The sequence below is a fragment of the Cnephaeus nilssonii genome (genome assembly GCF_951640355.1).
Source record: "Cnephaeus nilssonii genome assembly, chromosome: 2".
Lineage (NCBI taxonomy): Eukaryota > Metazoa > Chordata > Mammalia > Chiroptera > Vespertilionidae > Cnephaeus > Cnephaeus nilssonii.
The window spans coordinates 9,212,070-9,228,542 of record NC_137073.1 but is presented as its reverse complement, the minus strand read 5'-3'; the positions used below and the strand labels follow the sequence as shown (position 1 = coordinate 9,228,542).

General features: G+C 53.0%; 1 protein-coding gene across 1 annotated transcript in view; it reads left to right on the top strand.

Moving 5' to 3' along the window:
• Positions 1 to 14,183, top strand: part of NSMCE1 (NSE1 homolog, SMC5-SMC6 complex component) — a 29,670-nt gene extending 15,487 nt beyond the window's left edge. Inside the window, exons 3-8 of the mRNA XM_079760459.1 lie at positions 6,969 to 7,090; positions 8,083 to 8,160; positions 9,609 to 9,755; positions 12,571 to 12,687; positions 13,476 to 13,596; positions 14,012 to 14,183. Coding sequence (XP_079616585.1) covers positions 6,969 to 7,090; positions 8,083 to 8,160; positions 9,609 to 9,755; positions 12,571 to 12,687; positions 13,476 to 13,596; positions 14,012 to 14,091 — 665 coding nt within the window. The 3' untranslated portion in view covers positions 14,092 to 14,183. The remainder of the gene's footprint in view (positions 1 to 6,968; positions 7,091 to 8,082; positions 8,161 to 9,608; positions 9,756 to 12,570; positions 12,688 to 13,475; positions 13,597 to 14,011) is intronic.
• The last annotated feature ends 2,290 nt before the right edge of the window (positions 14,184 to 16,473 follow it).

Below are 16,473 nucleotides of genomic sequence, written 5' to 3'. Positions count from 1 at the left end.
ATCTTGTTAGTAGCAAGAGACCCCAGCTATGGACAACTTAAAAAGGAGCGTACGTGTTGAGAGGCTACTGGGGGAAGGGGCACACAGGACTGACTGATGGCTAGGTGCCAGGCTGAGGAATTGGCAGGAACCAAGGAGCACACGGGCTCAACCGTAGCTGCACCTCATGGCCAAAGCCACCTTCCCTCTGAAGCGGCTGGGCTGGAGCCACCTCCAGCTATCTCTCCCCTGTGCCCTGCCTCAGAGTGAGTGTGTCTGACAGGCTGAGCATAGCTGCTGGGCCCACTCCTGGCTGACCTAAGATCTGCCTCTTTAGCTTCCTGCCCTCTGGTTCTCTGGATATAGGAATAATTCTCCCACCAAAATCTTACATATAGGGGAAAGACCATTTAAAACAACAACAACAAGAAAAGCTAGGGTCTGGTTAGGGTTGAAAATGGCTGCTAGGCAGCCAGATATCACCAGATGACTTCAGTGGGGCAGCCGGGTTTGGTAACTGGAACAAAGTGTGCTGGGGAAGGCAGTGCTTGGGAACTGTGGAGGATGGCGTGGGAACCGCATCTGGTCGGGTCAGGGAGGGCCTGTATAGGAGGGGACATGTCCAGGAAGCTAGAGAATTGGAGCCTGGGTGGTTGGAGCCAGCGGTGGTGGTAGAAACACGATTGGAGGGATGTGTGCGAGGCATGTGTGAAGTTGGAGGTAAGGCGATGGGTGGCCTTCAGAGATGGGAGGAAGGGAGAGACTTGCCAGGGACCCACAGAGAGGATGGCTGGAGCCCACGCTCTGCTGGCCCCATGGCACCGGCTGCCTCTGTTGCTGCCAGAAAGTTAAGTTGGTGGGGGAGTGTCACTGAGCAAAGGAGAAGTTTATTCTCAGGTTTATGACACAGGGGGTCTGTGACACGTAGAATGTCTACAGTGAAGAGGGACATGTGGCCCCTGGAGGAAGCTTGTGTGGTAGGAGAGGGTGAGATTCAAGGGAACGTGAGCAACTGAGCAGATGGCTGGTTTCCGTAATAAGTAAGGACAGCAGTCGGAAGTAGTTTTAAATAAAAATACAGTAAAAACATTCATGTTTTGAAATATGAGACTAGACAGCAAACCAGAGGTGGTGGGGAGAGGGGAAGTGCAGGGTGGCTATAAGCTCATGTTCATGTGGCCCAGATGTCTGGAAAGTCTGATGTATTAGAATGCTTTTCATCTGCCCCCAGAGTGCATTTTTCTGAATGGTACCCAGGAGAGGCCTTTTCGGTGGAAAATGTGAGCTATCACTTTCAGAGGGAGGTGGGACTTGCCACTGTGCCGTACGAGGTGAGCAGGAGTGGTTCCTGCCTATGAAGAACCCTGTCGGTTAGTCAGTGAGAGGCGGTTCTTGCAAGTCTGAGGTTCCGAGTTGTGTGCTCTGCAGGTTAGGTTTCCAGCAAGCCCAGGACACAGGCCTATGCAGAGCAGCCGGGGCCACCCACCGTTTTGGGGGTGTAAGAAGAGGAAGAAGGTGCAGAAGCACTGCACTGGGGGCAGCAGAGAACCTTTCATGGAAACAAGTGTCATTTGAGTTGGCTTTCATAACTAGTAGGCAGAAATAGGAATGAGAAGGAGGGAGGCCTTTCACAAAGGAAGGACGTAAGCAAAGGCACGGAGGCAGGAAATACGGTTGGGTCTCACTCCTCTGATCACAAGTTTTCAGCAGTTGTGGCTAAATGTCATTGTCATTCTACTGCCATGATTCTTGTCTATCTCCTTTATGTGGCCCACATGGCTGTGCTTCCCCTGCCACCAGCGTGATCTTCTTTCCTTTAATAATCTTTTTTTTTAAATATATTTTTTTATTCATTTCAGAGAGGAAGGAAGAGGGAGAGAGAGAAACATCAATCATGAGAGAGAATCATCGATTGGCTGCCCCTGCATGCTCCCCACTGGGGATTGAGCCCGCAACCTGGGCATGTGCCCCTGACCGGAATCGAACCTGGGATCCTTTAGTCCGCAGGTCGATGCTCTATCCACTGAGCCAAACCGGCTAGGCCTCTTTGATAATCTTTATGTACACAGGAGCTTAGAAATACCTTTCTCTTCAGAAGTCAAACACAGATAGCGTTTAAGTGCCCTGGGATGACCCCCTTGGTCATCAACTTGGTGGGTAACCTGCCAGGTCTTTTTCCCGCAGTAATGTTTCCTTGGTTTTATTACTGTTTTTAACATAAATGGTACCACAAATGTGTTTTCTGCTGGTTTTTCCCTCTCAGAGTCATTTTTAAGGCACAAATCTTTTGAAATCAATTATTTAAAAAATTTTTTATCATTTTTTATTTCCAATTACAGTTGACATACATTATTATATTAGTTTCAGACGTACACCTCAGTGATTAGACATTATATAACCTATTAAGTGATCATCCCCATAAATCTCACACCCATCTGACATCATACATAGTTTATAGAATGTTGACTGTATTCCTTAGGCTGTATTTATATCCCCATGACTATTCTGTAACAATCAATTTGTACTTCTTAATCCCTTTACCTTTTCACTAATCCCCCCAACTCCCCTCCCATCTGGCAACTGTCAAACCATTTTCTGTATCTGTAAGTCTTTTTCTGTTCTACTTGTTTGTTTTGTTTTTTTAGATTCAATTGTTGATAGATATGTATTTATTGCCATTTTATTATTCACATTTTCTGTCTTTTTTTTCTTCTTCCTAAAGAAGACTCATATAATACTGGTTTGGTAGTGATGAACTCCTTTAGCTTTTTCTTGTCTGGGAAGCTCTATATCTGTCCTTTGATTCTAAATGATAGCTTTGCTGGGTAGAGAAATCTTGGTTGTAGGTCCTTGCTTTTCATCACTTTGAATACAAACCTCAGTTCTCAAACATCTCCCATCTTGAACAATTCAGTTCTCAACCAACTTGTTTGTGGAAAAAATGTCTGTTGTCCAACAAAACTTCAGTTCTCAACCCGATAACCCTTTAATGCTGATACTTGTGTGATCAGTCACGTGTCTCAGGCAACAAAGGAGAGAATGCATGAGTATAAGTCAGTTTACTGCTAAACCTCACATTATCAACATCCCAGGAAATTGTTCTATGATTATTTTCATGTTCTTTTGCTTTTTGTTGCTGCTTATTGTTGTCATTAAATACGTACAGTAACTCGCCATGGGTCCTAAGAAGGTTAGTGATAGCAGCAAAGTGAAAAGGAAAGTTGAGAGAACAATGATAGAGCTTAAAAAGAATATTTGCACTCTGGCTGGTGCCCCCAGTGGTTAGAGCATTGGCCTGTGCAGCAAGGAGTCACAGGTTTGATTCCAAGTCAAGGGCATGTACTGGGTTGCAGGTTCGATCCACGACCTCTGGGGCGCATGTGGGAGGCAGCTGATTGATGTGTCTCTCTTGAGTTGATATATCTCTCTCTTTTTCTCTCTCTCTTTTTCTCTCCCTCCTTCCTTTCCATTCTCTCTAAAAAGCAATGGGAAAAATATCCCTGGGTGAGGATTTTTTTAAAAAAAAGGAAAAAAATAATTGCAAAGTATGATAGAGGTGTTTGTGTGTGTCTGATCTGGCTGCCGAGTATGGCATGGCAACATCAACTATCAGCACAATTTTAAAACATAAAGAGGCCATCAAGAGTGCTGATGTTGCTGAGGGTGTGAAAGTGCTCACGGAAACAATGATCACCTGCAATTGAGGAAGGTTAAAACAGGGAATCATTTGGGGGTCTGGAATGGATTAATTCAATTTACTTTATTTCTAATGGGAAAAAATGATTTGGTTTTTGAACAAATCACTTCTAGACCAGTCTTCTGGAATGATTAAGTTTGAGAACCAAGGTTCTACTGTATTTCTTGCCACTCCCTTCTGGCCTGCATAGTTTCTTTTGAGAAACCAGCTGACAATCTTATGGGAACTTCTTTGTAGGTAACTAACTGCTTTTCTCTTGCTGCTTTTAAGAATCTCTTTGTCTTTAAACTTTTATATTCATTTGTGATGTGTCTTGGTGTAGGCCTTCTTGGATTCATCTTGTTTGGGACTCTGTGATTCCTGGACTAGTATGTCTATTTTCTTCACCACGTTAAGGAAGTTTTCTGTCATTATTTTTTCAAATAGGTTTTCAATTTCTTGCTCTTTCTCTTCTCCTTCTTGCACCCTCATGATGCAAATGTTGGCATGCTTGAAGTTGTTCCAGAGGCTCCTTACACTGTCCTCTTTTTTAAAATTCTTTTTCTTTTTGCTGTTCTGGTTGGGTGTTTTTTGCTTCCTTATATTCCAAATTGCAGATTTGATTCTCAGCTTCATCTTCTCTGCTGTTGATCTCCTGTAAATTATTCTTCATTTCAGTTAGTGTATCCTTCATTTTTGACTGGTCCTTTTTTGTGTTGTTAAGGTTCATTGAACATCTTTATAACCAGTGTTTAATCTATTAGATTGCTTGCCTCCATTTTGTTTAGTTCTTTTTAAGGAGTTTTATTCTGTTCTTTCATTTGGGACATGTTTCTTTGCCTCCTCCTTTTGGCAGCCTCCCTCTGTTTGTTTCTATGTATTAGGTAGAGCTGCCACGTCTCCCAGACTTGATAGAGTGGTGTAATGGAGTAGGTGTCCTGAAGGGTCCAATGGCCCAGCCTTCCTGATCACCCAAGCTGGGCACTCGAGGTGCACCTCCTGTGTGGACTGTATACACCTTCCTCTTGTAGTTGAGTCTTGATTGCTGTTGGTACATCAATGGGAGGGATTTACCCTTGGGCCAGTCAGCTGCAAGGACTGGCTGAGACCACGAACCACTGACTTCCGACCGCCATGGAGGATTAGCTGTGCAGGAGTCCACCCCACAGATCAGGACTTACATCAGCAGGTCTCTGGTGCCCACTGAATCTGCCACTTAACTGTCGCTTGTGAAGGTGGTTGGGTGGTGGTGCTTTGATGTGCTCTGAAGCTGTCCACTGGGTGCGCTGGCTCTGGGGCCTCCTGGGATGTGCAGGCTAAGGTCAGGCACTGCCTGTGTTCTGCCCAGGGCCACCTGGCATGAGCTATAAAGCAATCTGCAGATGGCTGCTACTTGTGCGGGGTTTGAAGGTGCCCTGGGAAGGCCAAGCTGTGAACCAAGGCTGACTGCTGTTAAGGCTGGACCTGGGCCACTTAGTAAGAGGTATGGGGCTTGCTGAGGCCAAATGCTGCTTATTTGAGAGATTTTAGGAAAATCTGAAGCATGAGCCAAGAGAGGCCATTCATATGGAAAAGCCACTGGGAAACAGCTTGGGTGGGCCCCAAAGTTGGGTGGGGCGGGGCCTCAGGGAATCTCAGATATGGCCCAGACTGCTGTCTCTGGGAGGGAAGGGCTCATCAAAGGAACAATGGCCTTTGCCAGCACTTCTCTCTGGGAGAAAGCTGCCCCTCCAGCTCTCACCCTGATGTTGGACAATTCAGTTCCCCCCATATGTCTCTGACGCCTTTCAAGCTGCTGCCCCAGTGCTGGAGCTCAGAGCCAGTGAGTCTGAGTACGTCTGCGCATGTGCCCTTTTAAGAGGAATTGCCTGGGACTCCAGCAGCCCTCTCTCTCACTCAGCCACAATCCTTGCTGGTTTTTATAGCCAGAAGTTTTGGGGACTTATCTTCCTGGCACTGGAATCCTAGGCTTGGGGGCCTGGTGTGGAGCTGGAATCCTCATTCCTCAGGGGGAACCTCCACAGCTGACATAGCCCTCTTGATCTTTATCCACCACATGTGGATGTGGGACCAACTCATTCCACACCTCTGCCCCTCCTACTAGTTTTGATGTGGCTGCTTCTTTAAATCCCTAATTGTAGAAATTCCATTCATTCAGATTTCAGATAGTTCTGAATGATGGTTGCTTTGTCATTTAGTTGTAATTTTGATGTGATTGTGGGAAGAGGTGAGTACTGTTTATCTAAGCTGCCATCTTGACCAGAAGTTCAATTGATTATTTAAATAAGTGAAAAGAGTAATACATAGTCTTGGTTTTAAAACGTGTCCTAGTATAAATGGTAGGAAGAGGAAAGGTGACCCTGACCATCCTCTGCTTCCAACTCTGAAAGGCTCCCCATTGCCCACAGGAGGAAGGTCACCCACTCCCCTTGTCTGCAGGGCCCTGTGCCATCTGGCTCCTGCTTCCACTGCAGCCTCATCGGCCCTTCTGGCCCTTCTTCCCTCCCAGGCTCTCAGCTTTCCATTCACCCCAGACCCCTGCAATACTGTGTTGGGTGGCCCCTCCTCGCGCTCTGTCCATCCCCTCCTCTGATGGACGGATGGACCCTGCCAGTAGTAGCTGCCTTCTTGTAGTCTCTGGGCTGTGCGCCTACTGTTGGCAATGTGGAGGTGGGAGAGCAGTCAGCATGGCTGCTTTCACGTGCCTAATGGTGTGATACTTGGGGCATCAGCCCTCTCCCTGCATCTGGGAGGAGGATGGTAGTGCCTGCTTGGAGGGCTGTTGGCAGGGTCAGTGAATTACTGTGTGAAGAACGCTGGGATCAGGGCATCTGTTGGGAATGCTCAGTGTGAGCCACTGTTTGTACCCCTAGCTGTTGTTCTTCACTGTTGCACCCACGCGTTTGTGAGGCAGGGACAGAGGCTTCATGTAGGGAGCTGGGACGAGTTGGGGGAGCTGGGCTGTGAGTTGCGTGTAGCAGGCGCTCAGCACAGGTTCTGGGCACACAGGGTGTGTGCGAGGTGCTGTGTGGGGATGGTAATTGGGCATCAGGGAGCTGTGTGGGAAAGCAGGCGGGACTGTGAGCAAAGACAGAACGACCACAGCCGGTTCAGATACCTTTTCCTGGGCCTTTCTACCTCCCAGGACCCGTTGTCTCTCTGAACAGTCCAGGAAGAAAGAAGCCACATTCACCAAAGAGGCTGGGGCCTTTGCCCATGTCTGGCTTTGCTGTCCCGTTCGGGTTGATGGATTGAAACAAGTGACACATGTCTGATGAAGCACACCCCCTAACCCTTGCCTGTTTATTTCCAGCCAACGCTCCTGTGGAGAAGTTGGAGGACTTCATCCACAACATTAACAGTGTCTTGGAGTCCTTGTATATTGAGATAAAGAAAGGAGTCACTGAAGATGACGGGAGACCCATTTATGCCCTGGTAAGTGCCAGACAGAGCCCTCTAGTGGCATTTGTGAGGAACTGGGACTGAGACAACTGCCCAGTGCCCTCCTGGGGAAGAACGAGGGTGACCCGCCTCAACAAGGGCTCTGAGACGGGAGGGAGACAGACAGAAGGCTGAGCCCTGTCACCTCCCGACCCAGCCTGCTCTGTGCTCGCTAGGCCTGTTGTCTCTATAGAACCCCCTGCTGTTATCAGGGCGGGGTGACCAGAACCTGCACCTGGACTCTTGCCCTCAGTGCTCGCCTCGCTGCCCCAGAGGCACTGTGGCATGCATTTGACTTTGTTTGTTGACCGTTTTCTGCAAGAAGTCACCCAAATGTATGGAATATTAGCATTAAAGGGGTAAAATGCTCTTCATTTGGAACAAGACTTAGAAACTGTGGAAAGAAAAGGTGTGGGGGTACAATGATTGAGATCCATTTGGAGCCTCCTGCTTTTAGATTTTCCCTCCCAGCTAGGGAACAAGGTGAAATAGAGGTGGGAGAAGCTGACAAGCCCCCATCTTTGGCTAGGGAACTGCCTTAGGCCAATCAAAGGAGATCAGGCTCCTGTCAGCCAGGCCCACACAGACAGGGATTCCAGCGCACGGTTTCCCAAACTCTGTACCATGGAAGACAGGGTTGTGGAGTCAGATAACTGGAAATGCAAGTTTAAACGGTGCGTCAGATTTCTTTACTGCCCTGCTCGGTGCTTGTGCAGTTGAAGCTCCAGTAGTATGCAGACAAGTTTTCCAAATGTATCTTGAGTTTGGAAAATATTGTACAACTTCTGGAGTTCTCCAGTCTTTGAGAATGAAACATGTTGACGGAGCTAAAGATTTATGTCTGTAATATAAGACTGGTTACAAATCATCATTGTGGCCCACAGGGCCTGGACATAGGTCCTCACTGGCTGGGAGGGAGCACCAACAAGTGAACTAGCTGATAAGTGAAGGCACAGCCTGACCATCTTGCTGACTTATTTTTTTAGGTGAATCTTGCAACAACTGCAGTCTCCAAAATGGCCTCAGATTTTGCAGAGAATGAACTGGATTTGTTCAGAAAGGCGGTAAGTAATAGTAACTCCCACCAGCCGAGCTTCTTATGGGAAGCCTTCATCATTAGAAATGGAAACTGCAGTCTTCAAGGGCCACCTCCATTGCTGCCCAAGAAAGCCTTTGCAGGGGGATGTCAGTGAGCGCCTCACCCCGAATTTACAGCTGCCCTGTGATGGTGGGGAGGTCACCGAGGCTGCCTGGGAGAGAAGGGCTGGCCCAGGTCTGACCCCTGACGAGCATCGGGCCTCATGGGTGTGTGATGTAGGCGAACAAGCTCACTGCGGGCACTGGCAGTGCGGTTTGGGCCCGCCAGCAGCAGCATCACCGGAGCTTGCTAGGAAGGCCTCATCCCACCCTCACCCAGACCCTTGCCGCATTTACACTTGAGCGGCGCTGCTCTGCGTGCCCTGCTTCGGAGCTGGCTACTCAGTCCTCATTTCATTCACCTGGCAGAGGAGCTGGGCAGGACGGTTCTCAGCCCTGGATGCACATCACAATAACTGGGCCGGTAAAAATAATTTCGACATTTGGCCTCACAAGGGGTCTGTCAAATCTAGGTCCCTGAGGACAGAGTCCTAGAATCATTCCTTTCTAAGCCTCCTCTGGGGACAGTTAGCAGCCAGGCTGGAGAACCAGGCTCTGCGACACCCTCCACACCTGTGTGTGCAGGACGCCTCTCCCCCCAGTGACTCCGCCCTGTTTCGGGCTGCTTGCCTGTCAGCCTCCCCTGCCTGGGTCCACAGGGCTTCTGTGGCTCCCACGCTTGTGCTCTTCCAGCCCACCCGGCTCTGCTTTCTGCCCTTGCTGGCTCCAGCCTGCCAGTCAGGCCAGCCTTAGGGCCTGACCACCTTTGAGTTGAAGGGCTGCAGCTTCATTGACTCATTCATTCACTTTTCAGCTTCTCCATCCTCAGGAGGTAGGGCCATGAGAGGGAGGTGACCCTCTTTGATTTGGGAGCATTGAGGGGATTTATTTGGGATAGTGTTACAAGAGTGACTGTTGAGTTAGAAGGAGTGAACATGATTTTGGCTTTTTTATTTCTTTAATGAATTTTAGAGAGAAGAAGGAAGGGGGGAGGGGGCGGGAGGGAGAGAGAGAGAGAGAGAGAGAGAGAGAGAGAGAGAGAGAGAGAGAGATATCAATTGGTTGCCTCTCACACAACCCCGACTGGAGAACGGGAGATGGAACTCACAACCTGGGTATGTGCCCTGACCGGGAATTGAACAGCCACCCTTTGGTACACAGGATAGTGCTCAACCAACTGAGCCACTGGCCTGGCAGTTTATGGCTTTTAATGCATGTGATGAGATTGTTTTCCTGGAGGATCATACCCGTGTGCAGCTCTGCCTGTGAACTGAGTAGTTTTACTACCCCCCTCCCCCACCAGAATTGGTATCCCTGCTTAAAACTTGTGTTTGCCAACTTAATAGATGAATGCGATACCTGCTGTTTATTCCAGTTGGAACTGATTATTGACTCAGAAACTGGCTTTGCCTCTTCCACAAATATTTTGAATGTGGTTGATCAACTTAAAGGCAAGAAGATGCGGAAGAAGGAAGCTGAGCAGGTGCTGCAGAAGTTCGTACAAAACAAGTGGCTGATTGAGGTACTCTGCCCCATGGGTTCCCAGCTAGCGTGGCTCACTTTTTAGAATTAATAATTTTTCCTTCAGAGCCCTATTGAATCCAACTGATGTCCTTTCCGGGCCCTCATCTGCTTTGATGCCCACGTGCGGTCTGTCCGGGGGGCCACAGTCAGTGGCAGAGCCAGGGGTTGCACCCAGGTGTGTGGGCTGCAGGACTTGAGCCCGGTCCCTAGACTGCGAGGCAGTGTGTACAGTGGTTGAGAGCACAGGAGCAGGGTCAGGTCTGGGCCTGAGTCTGTAAGAGGGAGTTAGCATCCACCTCAGGGCTGCGAAGGGCGGAATGAGTGGTGTGTGTCAGGTGCCTGCAGATGGGCTCCCAGAGGAACTGCCTTCATTGCCTGGGTCAGCACTGTCATGAGGAGGACACACAGACAAGCTTGAGGCGTGTGGAATCTGTGAAAGGATCAGACTCAGGTTCGAATTTCTAGACAGCCATGTCTTGTTCTAGTGACGAGCAGAACCGATGCTTCCGTTCTTTTCCCACAAAAGACGGGTCCGCTCTTGCCCCGTTTACCACAGTACCCGCCCCACCCCTGAGCTTTGGAGGAGCAGCTGGGGCCTGGGGGGTGCTGGCTGGCCCCCGACCAGCCTTCCTGGGGCAGCACTGCGATCGGAGGGACTGCCTCAGAATGGGACCTCACTCAGACTCATCTTGTGGGCACATCGCACTCATTACGACAGAGGACTCGAGTGCCTGGGGCCTGCTCCTGTGCCCTGGGCAGCACTCTATTGGGCATGGAGGTGCGGAGGCGGCTGTGCGGCCTGTCCGAGGCCCTGGGTGGGTGGTCAGAAGGCATTGGAGGTCACTTTGTGTGGTCTGCCCTGGAGGGCCTGGCACCCTGCCTGGGCACCCGACACCGCCCTCCCTGTGACGCGCCCACAGGGCTGAGTAAGGTCACGAATGATGAGCACTGGGCAGTTTCAGGCATGTGGTAGGTGTTTAGTACACACGGCTCGAGCCCAACTCAGCTGAACAAGGTCCCCTTATCTTCCCTCAGATGTTACCATGGGGCGAGGGCTGGGGCCCCGCAGGGCTGGGACACAGGAGCAAAGCAGACCGCCTCATGCTCTCAGGGGCTCATGGCCGGGGGTGGAGGGAGAGAGCCCAGAACTTAGTCAGACAGCTCACTGTGGTACTTGCCGATAGAAAGCAAACATGATGTCTTCATAACCTGAACAAAGGCGCCTGCCCGCTGAGGACTGGCAGAGCTGCAGGCTGTGGGAGGCAGCTGGGGTGGGAGGGCACCCAGGGCTGGAGGAGCAGCCTCTGCAGAGGCCCGGTGCCCCTGAGGGGACAGGTGCTCAAGGAGCTAAGGCCAGAGCCTGCTGAGCACAGGCCTGAGGGGGACGGCGGGACACAGTGAGCCTGCGCGATGGGGGACAGGGGTTGGTTCTTCAGTCTAAGAATGGGGGCAGCCCTGAAGGGTCGAGGCAGAGACAGGCCGTTTGCCCTGCAGAGGTCAGGGTCCTGCAGAGGGCTGCAGAGGGGCAGGAGGGGTTGAGTGCAGTTAGGAGGAGGGAAGGTGGATGGTGGTGGCTGTGGACAGGGACACCATATGGATTTGGGAGCGTTTGCGAAGGAAACAGCCACAGGACTATGCCCACAACACCTGAGAGGCACAGCGTCCGCCCACTCTGGCGGCTGGATGGCCTGCAGTGCTGGACGCGAGCGCCTCCTGCTGCCCTCCTGCTCCCTGCAGCCAGCTCTGCGGTCTGACGCTCTGCACCGTGGGCCCGTCTCCCTCTGTGTGGTCACTGGGGCCACTGTGGTGGCCGGAGTGGAGTGAATGCGCTTCCTGGCTTGGTCACACCAGCACACCATTTCCTGGGGCCAGGGTGGGGTGTTTAATGTCAGAAGCGGGAGAGGTTGCTCTTGTTTGTTGTGAAAATTAGACAGAAAGTAGCAGAAGTGCAGGAGCCCTTGGGGATGACGTGGAGCGTCAGTCTTCAGGGGCACTTCCTGGCAAGACGCCTCCCTCGCCCATGAGGGGCCAGGCTCAGACGTAACAAAATGGTCAACAGAGTCACACCCCAGTTCATTGGTTGACTTTATGAATCAAGATAAACTTACAGGGGCGTTGGTGTCATTTGCCTCTGAACTGGTCCCCCTCAGCCAGCCGCCTCTTCCCTGTAACTTGGTGACAGGCCAGCTGAGCTCTTTCCTCGGGTTTTCCCGCACTTCCTGGTGTTCCCAGGGATTTTACGTCACATGGCATGTGGACCGAGTCTGAACCTGGGAACTGGGAGGCCCCCACCAGTGCCACCACAGTGTGACTTGGGGCCTGTCCCTGCCCTGTCGGGACAGTTTCCAGCTTTGTCTGTAAAGTGATGTGGCCGGAAGTGATGTTGGTCTCTGTGGAGGCTCCAGGCAGCAGTGCTGGGAGGCACCTGGTATGCTTCCTGGGAGCGAGGTGGGGGCTGTCTTGAGTTTACCCCTTGGGGAGATTGTCTCCCGTCCTGGTCGGCCCCATTGTAGGTGGGCTGCTGTGCAGACTCATGACTCCTCTGTCTAGGCATAAGTGAGGTGCTAAGAAAATGTGAGGGTGAGGGTCCTCAATTTCCTTCAGGTCTTTGCCTAGGTTCCCACTGGGGGCTCTGCTAAGGGGCCAGCGTGGACACTGTTGGCCGGGGCTGGTACACCTGACGTGCTGAGGGCGTCCGGGCCTTTGTGCCTTCTGGGCCCCGGGCTGTGTGGCTGCAGAGGGAACAGCATGCCCAGCAGGGGGGGCTGGTGTGCCGGTGGCCTAAGAGATTGCTGCCCCATTGTGTCCTGCAGAAGGAAGGCGAGTTCACCCTGCACACCCGGGCCATCCTGGAGATGGAGCAGCACATCCGGGAGACGTACCCCGACGCCGTGAAGATCTGCAACATCTGCCACGGCCTCCTCATCCAGGTGCCACTGTGGGGCTCCCCACCGGGTGCGCGGCTCCTGCGCTCTGAGGGCACCTCACTGAGCTCTGTGGGCCCAGGCCCCTGGCACTGCCGTCACCTCCGATGTGAGCAGGAGGGCCTCTCCTCGGAAGTGTCCGGGGCGGCCCTCTGCTGGTTCCAGGGCTCTTGCCGTACTTCCTCCAGGAGGCTGTTAGAGGTCGGCCGCATTCCTGTCATCTCGGCAGCTGTGTGGGGACCGTCCTCCGGTGCCATTGCTGGTTTTACACGGTGGACTTTGTGGGGCTTCCCCGCCGCTGAGCCCGTGCTGGACGTTAGCTTCCTCCTCGTTACGTTTATCTTTGTGCAGCGTTCACTGCACTCTGACCAGCCACTTTGCACCTGCTCCCTTGGGTGCCTGGTGATGGCTTCCTTTGGCTGAATCCCTGGAAGGGGAATTCCTGGGACAGAGTGTAGGTGTTTTTAAGTGTTTGAAATACATTGCCTGGTGCTTCCTGAAAAGTTGTATCACATCCACCGCAGGATGTGAGGCCTGCACGTGCAGGGAGCTGAGTTTCGGGGTGCTCTTGCTGCTCTGTGGGCCTGCCAGCCACCACTGCCTGCCCTGGCCTGTAGAGTCTTGAGCTGTGTTCGTTGGAATTCTTTAATCAACCCATTGCACCAAGGACTTGGGGATTATTATCATTAACTGGGGTTCGGAAGACAGAAATACGCAGCATGCTGGACAGTCTCCTGAAGGTTTGTGCGCGGAGGTGCGAACAAGGCTCCACAGCCGTCCCGTTCTTGTTTCAGGGTCAAAGCTGCGAGACCTGTGGGATCAGGATGCACTTACCGTGTGTGGCCAAGTATTTCCAGTCGAATTCTGAGCCGCGCTGCCCCAACTGCAATGACTACTGGCCCCACGAGATACCAGGTTGGTGTCCCTGAGGCTCCTGGGCTCTCCCAGCCTGTGGGAGGGCTGGGCTGGGAGGACTGAGGAGCCCTGGGAGGTGGGGTGTGTGTGGGGTCTGCTCAGCAGGGCCGGGACCCCACGTGCAGAGGGCTCTGTGGTCCATGGGGCTGCCTTGTTTGCAGTTCAGAGGCTCCCTGGAACTCACTAGAGTCCAGGGCACGCGAGTCCAGGTCTAGACGAGGCTCTCTCCCAGCAGCCCCCTCTGGTGGTGCATCTGTCACTGGCTCCCTCTCTGTCCTCGCAGGTGGGTGGAGGGTTAGCCGTGAGCACTGTCAGGACAGGGTCCCGGGCATGTCATGTGTCGCTGTTAACGTGGCAGTTGTCAGGAGTGCAACCAGCCCTGACACGCAGTGTCTTCCTGGTTTTCTGTGTGTAGAAGTCTTCGACCCCGAGAAGGAGAGGGGGGCTGGACTCTCCAAACCAAACAGAAAGTCCCTGCGACCCAGGCAGCACTAGCGGAAGACCCCGTGCCTCGAGGTTCACACGAGTCACCTCCTCTGAGCTTTATTTTCCCTCATTAGCCGGTTTGAAATAAAACTTCCTGTCACCACAGCCCCTCTGTGTTATGCGCCCGTCTGTGGGAAGTGCGTCCCGGCCGATCAGGCCCTCCCTGGAGCTCTCTGATACGGGAACCCTGGGGTCGGGTCCCAGCAGATCCTGCACAGCACCGGCCAGGGGGCTCACTGTCCTTGCTCGGGGTGGCCTTGCCATCACTCTCCAGCTTTGGTTACTTGTCCCACCAACACTGGCCAGCCAGACCTGGACTTGTGAGGGCCTTGGCCTTGACCTCCCCATGGTCTGGACTCTCCTCTGGCCCATGATGCAACTGGCCCAAATGGGCATGTGGCCCGCAGGCTCGGCTGAAGGTACTCTCCTCAGTGGGCCCTTCTGCCCCGGCTCAGTGACTGGCAGCCCTGCCCATTAGCTGCCCCAGCCCTGAACTGGGGATTCGGCCTCCTCCCTGACCTCCTGGATCAAACCTGTCACCACACCTGTGCAGACGCCGGGGCTAAGAGCAACCTGACCCCCCGGAGTCGGGGCAGGACAGCTCGTTTGTCCTGGCAGGTGGCTGGTCTTAACCGCCAAGGGGAGGCAGGGTCTTCCCTGCAGGTGCAGCTGAGTCCTAACTGACCCAGGAGCTCTGAGCTCCTTGCTGCTGGGGACACTGGCCCTCCTGCTACCAGTCTCCCCTGGGCTCATACCAACCTGCACTTCCTGAGGACTCCTTGGCCCGGCCCACCCAAACCCTTACACAAACCCCCAAGTCCTTGCCTGGCACTCAAGGCCAGCCTGTCCTCTGCTCTGTAGCCCCTGACAGTCGCTCAGGAGTTACTGACGACTGACACTCCCTGCTCTTCGGATTTCCCGTCTGCCCCCTTTCAGGCCCTTCTCACACAGCAACACGCAGCCCACCTGTCTCCCTGGCTTAGCCCCGACCTTCCCTCTGCTGCTATAGCCAGGCCGCTGCCCACCTGCCCCTGCCATTCTCCCGCTGCCCCCGTTGCACCGGCTCCTCCTCGCCCATGGCCGACGCTTTCCTGCCTCAGGACTGTTGCACCTGCTCTTGCAGCTCCTTCATGTCCCCACCAACGTTCCTTGTCACATTTTAACTTGTGACCCTGCTCTGTTGTCTGCATCGCACTCATCACTCGGCACTATCCCATTGTCACTGTCCTCATCCGGCCACCAAGACAGTGTGAACCACAACGGAGGGGCCTCATCCGGCTCAGTCCCTGTCTGATGGGCGGGCAGTGGGTCCTTGTGCCAGCACCTGCCCTGGGCTCAGGGGTCAGCAGTTTGGCACTTTCCCCAAGCTTTTCGCAATTCTAGCTGCATATCTAGGTGACATTGGAGCCTTGCCCAGAGGACACACCCATCTGACAAGGGGTGTTTGCTTGAGGTAGGTAGGCCTCCATGTCAGTTTTTTAAATATATATATACTAGAGGCTTGGTGCACGAAATTCGTGCATGGGGGGCGGGGAGGGGGATGTCCCTCAGCCCAGCCTGCACCCTCTCCAATCTGGGACCCCTCGAGGGATGTTCGATTGCAGTTGGACATTCCTCTCACAATCCAGGACTGCTGGCTCCCAACCACTCGCCTGCCTGATTGCCCCTAACTGCTTCTGCCTGCCAGCCTATTCACCCCCTAACCACTCCCCTGCCAGCCTGATCGATGCCTAACTGCTCCACTGCCGGCCTGGTCACCCCTAACTGCCCTCCCTTGCAGGCCTGGTACTCCCCAACTGCCCTCCCCTGCAGGCCAGAGTCCCCCACAACTGCCCTCCCCTGCAGGCCTGGTCACCCCCAACTGCCCTCCCTTGCAGGCCTGATCACCCCCAACTGCCCTCTCTTGCAGGCCTAGTCTCTCCCAACTGCCCTCCCTGCTGGCCTGATCGCCCACAACTGCCCTCCCCTGCTGGCCATCTTGTGTCCACATGGGGGCAGCCATCTTTGACCACATGGGGGTGGCCATCTTGTGTTGGAGTGACAGTCAATTTGCATATTACTCTTTTATTATATATCCTATTATATAATAGGATTTCAGAGAGGGAGAGATAGAAACATCAGTGATGAGAATTATTGATTGGCTGACTCCTGCACGCCCCCTACTGGGGATTAAGCACATGCCCTTGACTGGAATTGAACCTGGGACCCTTTAGTCTGCAGGCTGCTTTATCCATTGAGCTAAACCAGCTAGGGCCACATCAGGTTTGAATGATCTCCTCTGGTCCCTGACGTTAGAATCACATTCCAGATGAACCGCTGTTCTCCCACAGGAATGGGCAGCTGCCCAGGCTGGGCCCGTGGCGGAGCTGGAGCCGCAGCCGCCCTCCCCTG